This window comes from Cyprinodon variegatus, unplaced genomic scaffold, assembly GCF_000732505.1.
Source record: "Cyprinodon variegatus isolate N-32 unplaced genomic scaffold, C_variegatus-1.0 Scaffold211, whole genome shotgun sequence".
Taxonomy (NCBI): Eukaryota; Metazoa; Chordata; class Actinopteri; order Cyprinodontiformes; family Cyprinodontidae; genus Cyprinodon; species Cyprinodon variegatus.
In genome coordinates this window covers 227,745-247,161 of record NW_015150664.1, presented here as the reverse complement: position 1 = coordinate 247,161, position 19,417 = coordinate 227,745, and the positions used below count along the sequence as shown (strand labels likewise).

At 35.4% G+C, this 19,417-nt stretch overlaps 2 protein-coding genes across 4 annotated transcripts in view; both read left to right on the top strand.

Annotated features, from left to right (window-relative positions):
- mpv17l2 (MPV17 mitochondrial membrane protein-like 2) overlaps window positions 1-2,339 on the top strand; it is an 11,448-nt gene extending 9,109 nt beyond the window's left edge. For both annotated transcript variants that reach the window (XM_015380296.1, XM_015380297.1), the window contains exons 5-6: window positions 770-898; window positions 1,314-2,339. In XM_015380296.1, the coding sequence (XP_015235782.1) occupies window positions 770-898; window positions 1,314-1,412 (228 nt within the window). In that variant the 3' untranslated portion in view covers window positions 1,413-2,339. The remainder of the gene's footprint in view (window positions 1-769; window positions 899-1,313) is intronic.
- Window positions 2,340-4,307: 1,968 nt separating this feature from the next.
- LOC107088257 (integumentary mucin A.1-like) lies at window positions 4,308-14,433 on the top strand. 2 transcript variants are annotated; one of them, XM_015380303.1, is made up of 4 exons: window positions 4,308-4,465; window positions 6,865-7,182; window positions 8,014-8,177; window positions 12,876-14,433. In XM_015380303.1, the coding sequence occupies exons 1-4, from the start codon at window positions 4,405-4,407 to the stop codon at window positions 12,918-12,920; spliced, it is 588 nt and encodes a 195-aa protein (XP_015235789.1). In that variant the 5' UTR covers window positions 4,308-4,404; the 3' UTR covers window positions 12,921-14,433. The 2 variants fall into 2 exon arrangements, with proteins under 2 accessions (XP_015235789.1, XP_015235790.1); XM_015380304.1 differs by having other exon boundaries at window positions 4,312-4,465; window positions 6,874-7,182.
- Window positions 14,434-19,417: the final 4,984 nt, after the last annotated feature.

Sequence of the window (19,417 nt, the reverse complement as noted above, 5' to 3'; positions counted from 1 at the left end):
ATTAGTAGTAAAAATGATGGAAAGGCTAGTTAATAACTGAACTGCTGCTATCTATATCTATTTTTTTTTTTTGCCAAATGTTAAAAAAATCTTTTTTCACAGGTGTTTTTCCTATATATGTTTTTTTTTTTTTTCCTTTTATTTGTTTTGTTTGATTTTTAAACTTTTTTTTTCTCTATCATTTTTTTTTCTCTTGTGTCTTTTATACTTTTGGTGTGACACTTTTTTTTGTTTTTCTTGTTTTTTCTGTTTTTTTGATATTCTTGTCCTCTTTTTTTGTTCTCTTTTTCTTTTTCTGTGGTGTGTAGAGTCTCTAATGTGCGCGGGGCTGTGAGAGGGGCCTTTTTTTTGAGGTGTTTTTATCCCGAGTGTTTAAATTTTTTTTTATTCTTTTTCCTTTTAGTTTAAAAAATTATTTTCCATCTGTCAATATGCTCTATTCAGAACTCAAGTGGAAAAGTTTTAGTTTCACCTAGTTTAATTTTTTTTAAAGTTTGCTTTAAGTAACCTTTGGTTATCCGATTATTAATAGATTAATCGAACAAAAATAAACAACTTATTAATTCATTTGCAAAATAATTGTTAGTTGCAGCCCTAATATACACAAATCTTTGCTGTTCGCCTGCCAGCTATACTTTACAGAGCAAATACAACTCGATCTGCTTTGTTTTGATTGTGCCATGATCGGATTTCTCTCTCCTTTTGTCTCCTTTATGGTTTTTGCTCTGTTCATCTGATAGTTTTCGCTGTTCTGTTCACTTTCTGACAGGTGGATTGGTGCGTTTGGCCCGCCGCTCAGACGATCAACTTCTACTTTCTATCGCCCAAATTCCGTGTTGTATACATCAATTTTATCACATTAGGGTGGGACACCTACCTCTCATATCTGAAACACAGAGTAAGTGTCCTTTTTTCCCCTCCAAGTCAAACGTTTTACTTTTTCTTTTTGTAATTATTTTTTGTCAATAGTTCCTTTGGACTCTGGCTGCCTTTTTTAATCCTCCCAGCACACCAAAAAATCTTTATGGTTTTATTAAACAGAGTAAATATAGGAAAATGATTTTATTTCTATTAATCAGGAATTAACTGCATTTTCTCGTTTGCTAAGGGCTCTGCTTAAATGATTAAGGCTAGTTTCATGCAGAAATATGTAATCATCAGTGTGACAGCAGCTCAAATACAGAAATAGCTTTGCTGGCATGAATTTGCAGTTATTCTAATGTTTTACTCAAGCAGTTCATATTGACTCCTGCAGTTATTTTATCACGTTGCTGATGTTGATGGATGCCTTTTGTTTTTCATGTGCTGCACAGGATGAAAGCCAGCAATCTGAACCTACATCTGACAGCAGCTCTGTGGATTCACAGCAGAAAGAGCTCACATCTCCCAAACCTCTGAAGGAAAAAACGTAGGGATCTTCATTAGCTGTGATGGTTATCAAATACAGAACAGTACTTGATATTTTCAGACTTCCTCCTCTTGAAGAGCGCTGTGATCCCGTGTCCATCTGTCTGAGAAGATGTATGTTTCTTAAACTGAGGTGTAGAAGCTCTGAAAAACTTTAAGGTCCCTCTTTTTTATTTCTCGTGAAAGATGTTCACTCCTTTTGGAACATTCAGGGACAAAAGCAGTTTCACTGCCCTTGGCCGCTGCACTTTAAAGTGTTAAAATCCTGCTTATCCGATTTTTGTGATTGAGTGGAAAGTTGTTTAAACTTGAAAGCTTTAAGCTGATGTGGTACACCCTGTTTATGTTGGATTTTTTTTTAATAGAAGAATCAGAACCGTTATGAAACGGTTTTTCATATCATGTTAATCTGTGTGAACCTTTGCCTTAATATGTGGCCCAGTACTACACCTCATTGTGCCAGATAATCTGTTTATCCCTAATTATTACTGCTGAATGATTCTTCATCAGTCTTTGTTATAGTTAAGTCTAATATGATGGACAAATAAACTGTGGATATAACCTTAAATCCTCAGGGGGAAAATATTTGAGTGTGTTTTCAGCTCAGCTCCTGAAAAAAAGAGAATGTTTTCACCAATAAATTATTATGTTTTCAGTAGATGTGTATTGATTTAATAATGGAGGAAAAATAATTATTTTCAGTACCTAAATGTATTTCTAAAAACCTACACAAAATTATTTGTTTTCTCATGCATTTGTAATCAGATACGGTGCTGTTCAGAAAGCTGATTAAAGACAGAAATCGATAAAGTCATTGTAGATGACGTTTAAAAATTGATGAGTCTTGTACAAAGATAAGGAAAAAATCTATTCTTGTGTAAAATTCCTGTTGTACCCTGGAACTATTTAAACATAAACAATAAACTTTTAATTCCCTAAATTTGTCTGAATTTTATCATCATGTTCTGCTTACAAATGAAGAATGTTAGAAATACGTGTCCACGGCTGCGGGACCTGAACATGAAAAGTAAAAGGTCAACTAAAGCAAAAGCTTATGTCCAACATCTGTCAATTATAACGCAGAATGGTTTTCATTTATTTTAAGTTGCAGTAATTCCTCAGTTATAAGGCTTTGTGTAAATCTGGGAAGCCATTCAGGGAACTTTAGCGTTATGATGAACTGGGGTAAATTGATCCCTATAAGGTTTAAGAAACCCTAAACTTTATAGATGATGTATCAATTATTTCAGATGATTTTGGCTATGCCTTACTGCTTTTGAGTGTTAATAACTCTTAAAATTTGACTTCAGAAAATTTGAAGCGTGCAATAAAAGCTTTGGAGATCTAATCATTATTATTGGGAATCAAGGGAACCTGACAGTTCAACGGTCCTTGACAAACTCCTTAAGGAGAAGAAGGGTTATTACAAACGGTCATAAAATGTTGTATCCAAACACCGCGCATTTTCACAGGGCTGCATTTTCTCCACATTTAGCTGTTACAGCCTCATTTCGAATAATATTGAATTCATCATTTAACCCTATATGTAAGGAATAGTACATAAGTATGCATTTCAGCAGGCTGATATTATAGTATTAAAAACTATTTCTTTCAATGCAATATTCTAGTTTCCTGAGAAACTTAATTTTGGGTTTTTATTTAGCGGTCAACTAACGATGTCTAAACTTTCTGTCAGATGGGCCAAACTCCTGCAGGCCAGAATAATACATAATTATTTTTAAGACTAAAATCTCAAGCATTTATTGATATTAGACCTGCTCAACACTATATTAACCGAGGCATGCTGTTTTTGATCAAAGTACCAGAAAGAGATCAGTAAATCATTATACATTTATCTTATTAAAAGAAAGGCATCCAGTTTGCAGATTATTTTGGGCTTGATTGAAAAATATAAACACAAACTGTAGCTATTCTTATTAATAAAGACAGGATCTTAAAATGCTTTGTGTGTTTTTATTTTTATAGATATAACATATGTAGGTGTACAAATGTATAATTTTTAAGCAAAAAGTCAGTGGATAGACGAATGCGTAGTCACTGTGAAATGAAAGAACATACAAATCACTTGGTTTTTAAAAGGTATTTCTTTTATTGTAGGAAGATTTTATGTTTTTCTGTAAACATTTTGGTCCATTTACAGTCAAGCATCTGTGTGGCCGGCAACATTTGGATCATTCTCTGCACAAAATCAATCTTGGAGTCACATGTGGCCCCCAGGGCCGAATTTTGAACGCCCCTGCTGCCAGCTTTAAGCATCCTAATAAACTAGTATAATATGGATGTAATAGTAATATTCAGCAGTGGGTATTTATCCTGTTTGTGACTTTTCCTTTAGCTAATGAGGCATGTTGGTGTTTAAAAAAGGTTTGGAAATAAACATCTTTATTTAGGTCAGACAGAAACATATGGAAGAAAAACAGTCTCATTGGAATCTGCCTTTTTTTTAACACCGAATTTTAAACACTGAATTTTTTTAACACCGAATTTTAACAACCTAACTGCAACAAATCTGAGCAAAAAAACAAAACAGAAAACATCTGTTATTAGTGACTTAAGAAACCCTAAAACTATACTGAGGTCAGGAAATGAAACAACGTTCATAAACAGGTGATGTGTGTTTGGTAATGAGAACTCAGGCGGGAAACTACAGGAATGAAGAAAAAAAAAAAAACCTAGGAAGTAAAACCAACTTGAAGCAAGAACAATGTAAAAAAAAAAAAAATACTCAAAGCCCCTTTAATCTGTAAAAACTGGCTCAAAGTGAAAACCGATCTCCAAGCTGTCAGCAGCAAAATAAACACACTCCACTTTGTTCAAATATTTGACCAGCCTGGAGCATCTGATATGCGCCAGCTCGCGTTTAGAGCAATGCTTTTCGTCAGACATTGAACATATCCTGCTGTCAAGGATGCAGCCTGTGGGTGTGTGCGTGAAAGTCACTGATATGACCGACTGCCAGACACTTCCTCTCTCAACATGCCTGCAGCGATGTACCTCACTCTCCTGCTTACCCTTGTCACGGTGACGATCTGCAGTGGTAAGTAAAAACTTCAAATAACTGACTGCTGAATTTTAAAGTCGAATGTCCGGGGCAGAGTGTTATTTCTAGGTCCTGTTAAAGATGCAAATGTATGCAAACAGGAAGAGAGAAGTTCTGACAGCTTGCTGGAGGTAGCATGGCTCAGTCAGCAGAAAGGTTTCATATTCAGTTCATGTTCAGGACTGTTGATAAATAATTTCCAGCGTTCATCAAAGCTTCTTATAGATGGTGACTGATTCCCATGTAGGTATGAACAAAATTAAAGATGTGACTTGTGAATACCACAACAGGTTAATGTTGCTGTCTATTGAAATAGTTATGTTGAGCTCTCGTGTAGCAGCTTTGTCACTGAGACACTGTTAGTTTTGGTAATTTCACACAAAATGAACATGAGAGGAATAAGATGCCAAGTGTGTCCGTCCAAGAGGAAAACTACCAAATTTTCTTCTCATGGTTCACAGCTGGGCTTTCAGATGTGTTACAAAATCCTTATCAACAGCCTGAATCTGTTGATTTGTTGTGAAATTTGAATATCATCAGCAGCCATGTTGCCTAATGCTGGCTTTGACAAAGCATCTCATCTGAAGCTTTAAACTCATCTTCTGCTTCGATGGCCTCTTATTTCTCAACCTATTTTAGTTCCTTCCTATAAATAAACCATTTTCATAACCCTGTATTTAAAACCTAATACTTAATTTATCTCTTTTGTTGTGTATTTCGACAAATGGTAAGAAAAATGCTCAATTTCACATATATTTCCTTTAAAAAAAAAAAAACTCTTTCCACCTGCATCTCAGAGAAAATAAACAAAAGGGGCAAAAACCTTTTCTCAAGTCCAACCTTGAATCTAGTCCTCAATCCAACCCAGTTGAACAAAACCATTATTTGCTGTTGTTGGTTCTTTTGTGTTCCTCAATTAAATCCCAGAACACTCAGCTGCTTCCATTATGGAGAAAAGACTTATCACCTGCCTCTAATCAACCAATCAGAGGTGATGACAACCAGTAAAGAAAAATAATTATTTTAATAATATTTAGACTCTAGAAACCAGAGAAAGCTGTTTTTATTTGAGGAAAATGTGCTTTATCTCAAATAGAGATATTATCACATTCAAACTGTCAGACGTATTGCAGAAACTTTAAGTAGATTTTGTACTCAGGTTTGCCAAAGTTTGATTTCTAGTCTCATGATTTTAGTCTCATGATTTCTAGCTCATTAGTTGCATTTCTTCCCCTTTTCTCCCCACCTTATTTCCTGTTGTATTACTGATGGATAAAAGCCACTAGTTTTCATAGGAACAATATCAATATATACAATTAAAGTGGGTCAGGTATTTGTTAGAAATGCCTCACTCAGTCCCAGAAACATCCCACTGGAAGGAGACCCAGTGGACGGCTCAGGGTGCGCTAAAGGGATTGTGTCTTTCAGCAGAACTTGGTACAGCTCTGGCTCTTCCCCTGAGGAGCTGGAGGAGAGGAAAGTCTCTGCTGCTTATTGTAAATAAAATGCCTCACCTTTCTTCTAGCTTTGTGCAGCAAAACTTTAACTGTAGTAAAGTAGGCATCCATTTATAGGGCACTCAGTGAAATACTTTGAAAATCAAAATTTCAAGTCAATAGTGTTATTGGAATCCAGGAAAAGACCTCATCATCTTGTAACAATTAAAAAATACGGATATTTTGATGTCAATGTAATAACAAGAAACACCAACTTGCCCAAGTAGCTATATTACGAAAAATAACAAAAGTGCTTCTTTAAAAAATGGATGACTGAGAGTAAAAGAAAGTAATTTTTTGCGGTAAAACATAACTTCAGAGGCATTAATGCTGATACTGTCATACTTTTTAGTTTATTAACCTTAATATAATTGCTAGCTAGGCTTATTAACTTTTCAATTAGCTTTTTACCTTTTTTTCTTGACTTGTTAGTTTGTTTATTTTTTTCAACTTAATTTACAGTAAGTAATATTATCATTTAAGGGCTCATCTAATTGGTCAAACGCCAAAATAAGATGTACAGCCATCTAGCTGTATCTTTGCTGAATGGCTGGTTATAAATGTTTTGTGTTTCCAGACATAATGAGAGATGGTGGGGGGTGGGGTGCATTTGTAAGGGGTATGCAAGTGATGTGCTCTCCCTATAAAGGGTTTAATAATCAGAATACTATTTGATCAAATTATCAGCATTTTGACATGAACCAAGAACTTTGGCTACAAGTTGAGTAATGCTAAAAAAGTCAAAGGCGAATACTGTAAGTCTATTGTTCTTGTCACTCATTTCAGAAAGTGAAATGTTCATAAGCAAGGCTGTCTACTGGACAGATGTCCTGGAAATAAAAGCATCTCAGACTTCATCCTGATCACTTCTAAATGTCTTCTGTTTTTTCCCTCTTGCAGAAACCACAGCTGTCCCTGAAACTACAGGAGGTGAATTGATAACCACAACTGCTTCACATGCAACTCTCAACTTTACAACATCATCCAGTGCAGTAACCACCGCTGTCACACCCCAGAATCAAACAGCTACACAGAATACCACTGAAGCTTCTTTAACTTCACCACAGACACCCACAGCAGAGAAAACCAGTCCAAGTAGCCCTCCTCTGAACACAACGACCAGCCAAACATCCAATGAGACTGTAACCGAGGAGCAGGAAGTCCCATCAACGACTCTAAATGTTACAGCTGGTACCTCGACAAACACAACCACTTCAGGTCAGACTACTGTCCACGATCCGAGTTATGCTGAAAGACTGAGCTATTGAAATTAATTCAGCTATACAAATGAGTGGCATTGTTAGCAGTAACAAATCAGCCATTTTACAGCTGGTATTTTTTTACAGCTATTGTCAAAAAAATACCTTTTGTTGTGCAGAAAAAAAAGGAAATCCTGCAATCATGTAAACCACATGGAAGCTGGTTTCCACCAAACTAAGGAGCCCCTTGGTTCGGGCCAGCTCATAAGAACCTGTGTGGGAAACTAAATAAACAGCTGATAAAAGCAAGAAGAGATATAAAGTTATGTTAATTCAGTAATATCCTGACCTTTTTAGCTTTATGCAGCAAATGCTGTCTCTTTTAGTAGATATTGACCAAACATTTAGAGACTCTTGTAAAAATGTAAAAATTAAGCTGACTTTTAAATGTGAGCAGCATTCAGCAGGCCTTTTGTTACTCAGATCTTTGATTCTCTGCATATCAATGGTACTGCTGAAAACTTAAAGCAAATTGAACTTTAAAAAAATACAGGAAAACAAAGAGGCTCCTCTGTGCTATCTTTCTTTGGTTCATTTTCAACTTCTTAAATCGAATTAGTGCATCAACAGGTCTGTTTTATTATTGTTTTTAAGCCCATTTAAATGTTTAGACATAAGTCAATGTTTTTTCCATGTCTTAAATCAAACCTCATTTCACCTAAGTTATTGCCTTTTTTTTTTTAACTAAACACAATAAGGTTCAGGAATGAATGATTTAGTTTGTGCAAATAATTCTCCCGTCATTTTTGAGGTATCGTAACAGTTTTTCCTCTTGCTTGATGACTCTCAGCTCTTTCAGACAACAAGGACAATTACAACTGGGCAGCAAATCCTGGCCTTGTGGCCGTCATCTGCATCTTTTGCATGGTCTTTGGCCTCTTGCTGGTGGTTATAATGGTGAAATGTGTCAGATCATCGAGGCCCAGCTTTGAGAGGTTGGAAGATGTGCCCTTGGTAAGTAAGAAATCAATTGTTTTAAGGAAGCTGTAAAACAGTTATAACCTATATTTCTGAGTACACATAGGCAGAATAAACACAGATATGCACCTCTAAAAATATTTACTGTCATACAAATAGCTGAAAGTAACAACATTTAGAATGCATTTGATTGACTAGAGGAAAAAAAATATAGAAGCCGTGTTCTAGTTTCTGTTTTTCTCCTCAACATTGAGCTCACTGGGTTGCTACTCTCTCTTCTGCACAAACAGGAAGTCTAAGCCTAAAAATGGCTGGTGAGCACCCTATGACTTGTTATAATTTTTTTTTAAATAGATTATCAACCTCCTATTGGTTTGTCAGCATGTATTTAGACTCTTTCAGTATCCTCTTGTCATATATTTCAGATGCAGGACTAAGTACTTTTTTTTCCATGGTGAAAATAAACAGTGTTAGTGTGTTATGCAACATTAACCAGAAACCTAAAAAAAATAAGATGGAATATTTGCATTTATCTTAATAGGACTAAAACTGAAACTGTTTAGAAATCATGTGAACTAATCTTCAACAATGTTTCTAATAAAAAAGCCCTGTTTGCAAATCTTTATTGTAATGTGACTGACTGTAAAACATTTTCCTAATACAGCTGTGAAACACTTTCCTGTTCTAGACCGGTACAGTGAGAGCAACACAATATACAATATATACCGTAACTAACAAAGTGACACCAAAAAAGCTGATTTTGCAAATTGTGCATGGAAAGTTTTCTCCATGAGTTAATAAATGACAGAACAAGCCTTAAAAAGAGAAAATAAGGACAAAGATGTTGAAACCTTTGATAATGTAGCTAATCTTTAATATCTTACAGAGCTGCTGCTGTGGTGGGAAGTTTACATGAACTCATCATGGTCAATAACTTCAGCCTCAAGTTATTCATACAGCCGGCAGATTAAAATACTACTGAAAGGGGATAATAAAATGAAATAAAATGCGTAGTTTAAAAAACTGAATTACATACACACTTGTTGGAAACAATCTGTTCTATTCAGGGGCGTATCTAGAAAAATATTTATGGGGTGGCGAGAGGGGGGCAGGAATTTTTGAGGGGTGGCAACAGATGGCATTTGTTTACACTGAATTTAATCACAGTTATCACAGTTTGGGGAGAATAGTTTGTACAGAGTGTTTCATGTGAAACAGTTCATACAGTATTAGAAATACATCGTACAACTTAATAGGAGATAGAAGAATAATAACACTACTTCTAGAGGGGCATTATCACAGGAAAGGTATTAAGGTAAGACACAGGTGCTGAGTCGCAGATGTGAGATATTGATTGTCGGAGAGGCAGCTTTGCAGCATTTGCACAAGAAGAAACTATAGAAAGAAAAAGTTACCCATCATAGATCTATGGACTGAGCTGTTCTAAAGTGAGCATTACTACACAGTAGAAATAAATGGGTCAAGGCACCCAAACAAGGTATCGGACATCTATGTATTGTTTACTCTGAACACACATTTACCACGTTTGTTCCTCAGTAACTTGACATACAGCAGTTAAGGCATCATGAAAGGGACATTTCATGCATGTAAATATGCTGTAATTAGAGCTGCTGTATCAACAAATCAACAAAAAGGCAGGTACTGTATGTTACATCAAAATCTCCACCAATCTGAAAAGAAGCAACATAAAAATACATTTTGCTTTTACTCTGAAAAAGTAAAAAAAATGTTGTGAGTAGGTTCATACAGGTCATTTCTGGATAGTTTCATACTATATATACAAAAAAAGAAACAACATCACTGCTTCATATTAAGCAGGATTTACACCAGTATCACATTTTTAACTTTACTTTTTACACTTTTGGTTTTATTATAGGAAATATCCGTTTTTTTCAGGTGCCAATACAAAATGTAATAGATCTGTAAAGGCTCACCAGAGAACATAACATAAAGTTGACATGACTATAACAGCTTAATGCGGCGATTTCCATGTTGCTTAGCAAAACGGTTCACAAATTTATTTAGATCCAATGCCTTTTTGCGTAATGATTTGAGTTCAACCAAACTTGATAGTCTCTTTTCTGTCATAGTTGACCACAAGTATGTCTTTATGAGCCTGAGACGTCAGGCCTAACTAACATCATTGTTAGAGAAATAACGTTCTGCAACCTGATTTTTATCATATCAAAATCAGCATTTCAGCTGTGCTAGCAACATTGTGCTTTCATTATGAGTTAATTTCTCGATAGATAGTTAATCAGTTTTTATCTGTTTCATCCCGTGTCTCCTCTCCCCATGACCCCTGGATCCCTCACTTTGCCCCATTCGGTTTTCGAAACAAATCAGTCTCAGTCGCTCTTGCGTCATCTCATGCTGCATTTTCTGCAGTCCGACATTGGAAATTAGTGGTCATAATTCTCAAATTATCCATTATTTATAAGCCTTTCCACCCCTACCGCCAACTGGGGTGGCAAGCTGTTATTTAGGGTGCATTTGCCACCCTATGCCACCCCAGTAGATCCGCCTATGGTTCTCTTTTACAAAAATATGTGGGGAAAAAACTTTATTGGCATTAGATTGAAGCACTCGTATAACTGTTGACATGCTTTTATGTTGAAGGGGCTGCTAATCACCCTTTTCTTTAGCTTTTTCCATAGATTATCTGTCAAACTCTGACTGAGCCAGTCAGAGCCCTAATTATTCAACCAGGCAGAACAAACATTTTAATAAACTAAAAATGTTGCTGTGAAACTACATTTCTCAGAAGAATAAATCATTAGTGTGTGTATTCCTGTCCTCTACCACCGGTATTAGAATAACAATTAATGATGCTTTCCCCTGATTGCTTAATAGTTCACCATCATACCTTTCTCCAGAAGTTGTGATAAATGACACTGATTTTTGGTAGCTTTCAGTTCATTGCATAGTCGAGCCTAAGTGATTCCTAAACTTTTCTAGATCAAATCATTATAACCAGTTTTATTTAATCTTGTTTTAACATTTTAGGTCAGATGTTCTAATGGATGTCCTAACAGAAAAATGACCCCAAATGCACATAAAGGTTTATGAGGAGTCAGCGTGAGGCCAAAGAACTCTGTACTGACGGTGAAGCAGGGTGGTGACGTCATCATAATGTGGGCTTATCTAAATGAAAGTGGTACTGGTTCACTGCACATTGGATTGGATATCCTCCAAGTTCTTCATCTTCTGAAATAAACCCCCAGGTTGCTGAAACGTGGAGATATATTGGTTTTCCCAAATAGATGTATAATGTGTGGATAATTTTATTTGAAATGGACAAACAAGTTAATAACCCTTTATAGGGCACTCAGTGAAATACTTTGAAAACCAAAATTTCAAGCCAACAATGTTATTGGAATTCAGGACAATTCCTTATTACCTTTGTAACATAAAAAAAAAAAAATATGGATATTTTGATGGCAAAAATTAATGTCAAAGTAATAACAAGAAACTTCAACTTACCGAAATATATTAAGAAAAATAAGAAAATTGCTTCTATAAGAAATTCATGAAAAACACTCTTAGATTAAAACAAAACACATTGTTTTTTTTGCTACAACATAATCTTAGAGGCATTAATGCTGATACTGGCACTTAAATTTTTTAGTTTATAAACCTAAATATAATTGTTAACTAGGCTTATTAACTTTTTTCTTTTTAAGTTTTCAATTAGCTTTTTACCGTTTTTTCCCCTAACTCATTAACCTTTTTTTCAGCTTAATTTACAGTAGGTAATATATCATTCAAGGGCTCATCTAATTGGTCAAACGCCAAAATAAGATGTACAGCCATGTAGCAGGATCTTTGCTGAATTGCTGGATATAGATCTTGTGCTTCTAGACCTCACTGCTGGATGGGGTGGGGGGGACTCCGTTTGTAAGGGGTAAGTGATCGAAAACAGTAACTTGCCCTATACCGGATTAAACCATTGGAACAGCCCTGACCTTAGCCCAAAGGACTCTACCAGAAGGCTAATGCTACCAATTATTTCAGTGTGCAAACAGAGTTATCCTGCAAGCTTGCTGATGGCTAATAAATGGATGTGTGTTTGGAATGAAACCAACAGCCTAAAAAAATACATTTATGGGAATCTACCAATATTTCTGGTTCAGATATACTAGATATTGACTACTAGGGGTTTTCTAAGGCCAGTACCATTGTCTTGCCATCAATTTAACACTGCTTTAAATGTGCTGCCAATTTTTCTTCCTCCATTCACAGGATAAGAAAGAAACGGTGATAACAATATCACACCAGTCTCAGTTTAAACAATAATGAAACATTAATAAATAAATCAAACAAAATGACAATGGAGATCAAATGGAAGGAGGGTCAATCATACCCTTCACATGATTTCAAGGCATGACTGTTTAATACCATGACGAATCAGAGAATACATGCATGTGTTGTTCAATATCAACTAACTCTAATATCAGCCCTAAATATCAAGTTGACCACGGGATAAATATATCTATGCCAAGGACAGCAATGTTTTAATCAAATAATACTTTGAGGATCAGGATTTTTTTCTTTGAGTTAGGTGTCCCTCTCTTATGCTTTTAAAATCCTTCCACAGCATGGAGCTCTTATAGTAAATAAAGTTTGTTAGCAGACCTCTGTCCTAAAAATGTTTCATTATTGTGGTGGGAAATGGTTTGCATTCTTTGAACTTCTTTCATGTTTTCTCTCCAGGGCAAAGTGAATGAAGCTTCTCCCTTTGCTCAGTACTCAAAATGACATTACACTGGACAACAAAGGGACAGAAGAGCTCTGTCTGCTGTTCGATTCTGATGTTTCTGGGCTGTAAAACAAGATTACTACTGTCTACACCACACAGAAGGGCCTCCAAGTTTAAACATGTAATTGTAGATTGCACTTTTATCAATGCTAATGAAACACTCCTGGATCAACTCTGATCTGATTACTTGGCTGCTGGTAATTCGATTGCTTTATGGTGACTCTTAATCAAATAAAACATGACCTTTTCTCCCGTTCTTTCTTTTGAGAAGAGAATTAGTGTGATTATTTAAAAAAAAGTGAAATGTTTTATGTTGTCTAAATGCACAAAAGCCTTTGGGAATAATAACTGCAGTTATGCACATGTCAGTTTAACACATTGAATGTTTGTAAAGCTTATATTACCCTGATTCTCACAAAGGTGTTTTTCATTTTGCTTCATTACAACCAAAAACTTTATTGTATTTTATAAGGATAATTCCCTGATAGATCAAGTAGCAAGACCTATCATTTGAAGTGCCAAAACTGATGCATTGTTTTAACTTTTTTTTTTTTACAATTGAAAATCTAAAGAAAGTATAAATGTCTAAAGTATAACCATGATATCCGATGGTTTTCTTTAATCCCCATATTTTGCTCCATCCTTGGTCTTAGATAAGTGATCAGATCAGATAATTGCCCAGTATCTGCTAAAGGCAAACATTCCCACACCATAATGCAGCCACCGCATGTGTCTATGGAACAGTGTCTTAAGAGTTACACTCAGGTAGAACCTCTTTACCAAATAGGTCCTGAAATGGTGACATTAGATGTTAAGGGATATCAGCATAAAAGTGTCAAAATACAAATGCAATGCCACAGTTTTCCTGTTTTAAGAACAAAAGCCTGAGCTAATCCTGTTTTTCCCCCTTCCACTTTAGATGTGTGTTACTTTGTATTTGTCTATAATATACTGTAAAAACCCAATACAAAACATTAGTTTTTGATTGTAACAACAAATAAGAAAAAACAAAAGGTTAAATCATTTAGTAAAAGGCACTGTAGTTCATATATCTGTATAACTAAAAAAAAAAATGCATGTTGGGGATAGTTTGAAAGCTTAAGTTTTACTTTCATTATTTTTGGTTTAAACAAATCAACATCGTTTTTTTCCCCCCAAACATATTTACAAAAGAAATCATTTCAATCCACCCACAGTGGTACTGAAAGCCTCTGCCGCTTCCAAATACAGAAAAGAACATAAAAAACCCTAAAGGCTTTTTGTAAGATCATATTCTGTTTTACCTTTAAACTCACATGATTTCTGTCTTTATTTTACCTCTTGAAATAAATCCCATTTAATGTCAACATTGTTAACATACTGTGTGTAGTATGTATGCTGCTATAGTACGGACTTGATGTGATTAATGAATCGAAGTAAAGTGCAGCTGTTCAACATCGGTTATTCATGGGTTTCAATAAATCAGTGCTGTTAAAAATACGAGAGATCCCTGCATCATTGTTGTGGATGTAAAGTGGGTGATTTGTATAAAAGCCTACATGGTGAAATGTTGTGCTTGAAATGTATTTATTTTAGATCTTAGTATTTGCTTTGCAGCCTGCAGTCTAGTAAGTATGCAAACACCCCTGTTATCAGCAGAGCCACCCACTGAACCTGTATTCTGCTGTTTTACCTCTCCCCCACCCCTTCTATACGTTAACATATCAGGTTTCCCTACATAGACAAATGACCATGGGACAAGAGATAAAGCTTGCTGTCTCCAGGGCTCCATGGTTTGGAATACCCGAAAAAGGTCAGAAGAAGTGAGGTAACTGGTCACCGTGGCCAGACTGGTTCAGCTTATAAGGAGGATGTTTGTTGATTGCAGGGCAGATTAAAAACTTGAATGCAGTTGACTCAGGTGATGTGATTTATATCTGCAAAATGTCAAGCAAAAGAATATCTTAATAGTGACCTGAGAGCAGAGAGCAAACTACTCTCTCATTAAGATATATCAGATGATATCAGATGAATGCTGAAATTAAGCACTTCTCTGTCATAGATAACGAGAGAGATTTTTTTTAATGGAGCATGGTTTTTCAAGCTAATAGTATTCATTTCAGACCACCACTGAGTAACTAAAGTATGCATTTTGCAAACTACAGAGAATATTCTGTCTCCCTATAGTAAATTGTGTATGAAGTTTATTTCTGCAGCAATTCTCAAGGATTTTCCTTGTGGTGTCTGTGGTGGCTCCTTAACCCCTTTATAATTCAAGTCAAAGCTGCGGTTATCTGTTGATTGTGCCTCTTTTCTACCACACTTTTACCCCTCCATTTGTAAGCTCCTCTGTTCGAGCTGCAACTGATTGGGACCTCTGCCCCACATTAATTGGAAACCTCAACTTACATCATATTTGAGATACAGTTAAAGAAATGACTTATTGACAATCAGAGCTGTTGACACTAACTGAAAACAAAAGGCTTTTTTTTTGCCATCTTCCCTTGTTTGTGCTTGAGTATGTGTACAAGTCCATGTCTAGGATGATTGTATAATTGTTGATCTTTTCTGTTTTTATGGAGCTCATTTTTGCTTAAGCAATCTATTGTTATAATCTGATGTAAGCATGTAATTTTACTTCTCTTCCTTTACAGAGATTTTTACCATCTGTCTATAGGGACTGCAGGAGAAAAACATGGCCTTCTGACCAACTTTTGGATTTTGACAAAAATGTTTTTTAATATGCACTTTCCCTTTGATAAATAAATAAATTAACCCTTTAAAGCTTGAACCATGAAATAATTGACAAAAGATTCTAATTTTTCAAAGTTAAAATTGTCATTGAATTTTCTGATAAGTGAAATAACAATATAGATTTTTTATTCGTTAAATGACATGATTTATTTGCATCAATTCTAATACATTGTGTATTTCTATATCATCTTTTATATGTTTTCTTTTCACTACATTTGTCTGATTATGTAAGTCAGGGATCAAATGATACCATTGGTTTGAAAGGGTTAAATTGAACAGCAAACATTTTAGTGTTTAAGCAACCATCTATTGGAAAATGGTCTGGTTAGCATCATGAGGGCCCTTTGAGGGCCATAATATGACCATTTTGCAGGCTATAAAACAACATCTTTGTTGGTATTATTCAGTAGTTAAATCATAATTGTTTTATTTTCTGTGAGCTGAATAAAAGAATAAAAACTTGTTTAGTATTTGTAGATTACAACATATAATCAGTTTTATTGCATAAGTGCAGTCATAAACAACAGATGAAACGCTTTTTGGTAAGTTTATTTATTTCAAAAACTAAATTTACCAAGTGAAAAAAAAAATCTACAAACAGTTTGATGGTTTCAATACGGAAGAGGATTAGGGCCACTGAAAAAATAAAAACGTTAACTGATTTTTCAGTTTAATTTATTTGAGTTTAATATGGTCTGCGATTAAAGTCAGAATTCTAAAATTAAAGTCAGAATTCTGAAAAAAGTAGGAATTTTGAGATTTAAGTCAGAATTCTGAGATTACAGTCCGAATTCTGAGATTAAACTCAGAATTCTGAAAAAAAAAATATCAGAATTCTGGGATTATAGTAAGAATTGTGAGATTAAAGTCAGTATTTTGAGATTAAAATAAGAATTCTCAGATTAAAGTCAGAATTCTGAGATTAAAGTCAGAATTCTGAGGAAAAAAATCTGAATTCTGAAAAAAAGCCAGAATTCTGATATTAAAGTAAGAATTCTGAGATTACAGTCAGAATTCTTAGATTAAAGTCAGTATTTTTCAGAGATTAAAGTCAGAATTCTGAGATTAAAGTAAGAATTCTGAGATTAAAGTTTGAAATCTGAGGAAAAAAAGGTCAGAATTCTGACTTTAATCTCAGAATTCTTACTTTTTTCTCAGATATTAAGCTGACATAAAAATTAAAAATCTGTTAACTTTTTTTTTTTCAGTGACCCTAATCCTCTTCCGTATTTCAAACTTTCCTTTCTTTTAATGATGAAAATGTCCGCCTATTATGCTTAAATGTCGGTGGTATCACAGGGTACATTTAATCTGACAGACGAGCCCCACCAGGAAGCATGATTTATGAGGCCCCAGAGGGGCCCCGCTGTTCCTGGGGACCAAACAATAGGCAGCCCCGCAGACCTCGTGCTCAGCGTAGTAAAACTGTTTACGTGCCATAGCTTACACTTCTTGTCATGTGACCATATGGCCGACGTCACAGTGACGACACCGGGCACGCCGCCCGGGTGGCAAGTGGCAGAGTTTGAAGTCTAAAGTTATCAACATTTAACTGCAGCAATAAAATGGGAACCGGGTGATAAGTTAAACAGCGGTACCTGACAGCCAGCTTCTAACACCTCCAGAAGGAGAAACTCCTCCAGCAGAGAGAGAAAAGCGCTCCAGAGGTGAGTGAAAATCTGCTCGATCAAACTTTTCTCCTCTCTTTATAAAAGCGGTGATGTGACGGAAGATGCGCTCAGACGGACAGCTGCGCTCCAGATCAGCACAAATACAGAAACTGCGCAAATGGTTTGATCTGCTAAGTTCCACCGATTGTCTGGAATAATCAGCTTAGAACCATGGTCTTTAAACTTGTTTTTTTCTGTCTGTCATTATCTCTTTGCTTCCTCCTAAAATACAATAATGTAGCGGTTCTAAAAGTTTCACCTACCCAGAAATGGACAGGTTTGTTTTTTTAGTCTCATAAGAAAGAAGAGCTGGATAAACGTTTTCTTATCCAGTAAAGAGGAATTCTGTTCACTTCATTTGCACAGCCTCTAATTCACAAAAACCTCATGACATCAAGGCGCTTTAAGAGACCAACAGTTTCAGTTATATCCAGAAATAATAACCAAATCAATGCAATGCTTTCCAGTCAGACCATCTGAAACTGACTTAGATTCACTCCAAGTAGGTCATATTCAAAACACAAAACGTCAGATGAAGTCAAATGTGTCATAATGAATATATAATGCATTTGGGGTTATATAGTTATTACAAACAAAAGTTTTTTTTTAATGCAATTTACATTTCATATCACGTTTTTGATTTATCAGAATTGTTAGATTTTTGACTGAAGTATTAACTTTTCTTCTGTCAAAAGTCTCTGTCCTGCAGGTTTTAGATGCTTCCCTGCTTCAGAATAGCTCATTGTGATGATTGCAATTCAGCAAAAGCCTGTTAATCAACTATTGATGGAAATTAGCTGTGCTGAAGCACGGAAACCTCTAAAACCTGCAAAACCCTCTAAGACCAACTTTGAACATGGCTCATTTACGTTGAAGCACTTGTACCAAAAGTTGTGTTTTAGAATGAAGCATGCAGCAATTCCTCAAGCTGTGAATGCATGCTGCGACAGTGGAAAAAATCTGTTGATTACTTACTTTGCAGCAATCTGTCACCATAAGCAACCATTTCACTCTATTAATCCACCCTTAGACATTTGTTAAACTTTATTTGGGAAGAACTCATATAAAAGACATTAGGTATCAGAATAGAAATGACAAAACTACGAGGTTCCTCCCTAACCTCAACTGCAAAATTCCATAATGCAGCATAAAGTATTTTATTTGCTCTGCAAGCAAAAAGTATCTTTCCTAATCTTTCATAGACTTAAATGACTAAACAACCTCGTACAGGGAACATGTTGCTGCAGTGTATAATGATGAATAGGGGAACGCTATTATTAGCTTGTGTTGCTAACATTTTATAATAATAAACACTGGCTTTGTTATCATTCCTGTTAATGCCATTCCCAGTTCCAACACAGATTGTAAATAGAACTAAACAGAAGTCATCATGAGCAATTTTTTATTCTGCAATTACCTTCATCTAATTGAGTTCATTCTGGAAGCTCCTAAAACATCTGCAATGGGCTTTTCTTCTAAGAAAGGTCCTGATAAAGTGATGTTGAATATGTTTAAAGAGCTTTTACTCCTGACTTGTTAGCCCTACATCATAGTTAGTTTATGAGTACATGTTTCAGTTTTGATAAACATCTGAGATGTTTATAGAAATAAGATTACTGTAGACCACAGAGGTCTCTGTGGATACATTTGGTTGGTTCCTCCAGTTCTTGGTTCAGTGATCTCTGTTGAACTCGTTGGATTCGGAGTAAAACATAATGGAATGTGTATTCCCAAAATATTTACCCATCCTCCTTCCCTCTTTTATCTCCTTCCTTCCTCCATATCTGCTTCCTTCACCGAGTCTCCCTGACCTCCGGCAGAGACAAAGAACATCTTCTTTGTTTGACAAAGACAAACCTTTTCCTTTCCTTTCCTTTCCTTTTGAATCGAACTGAACCGAACCGAACTGAATTGCTTTAAAGAGATAGGAGTTGCTACTTTTTTTTATAAACATAAATAAATATATATGTATATTTGTGTGTATATATATATATATATATATATATGGTGAATGGTAAATGGAATGTACTTATATAGCGCTTTTATTCAAGTTAGGAGACTTGACCAAAGCGCTTTACACTACATTCATTCAC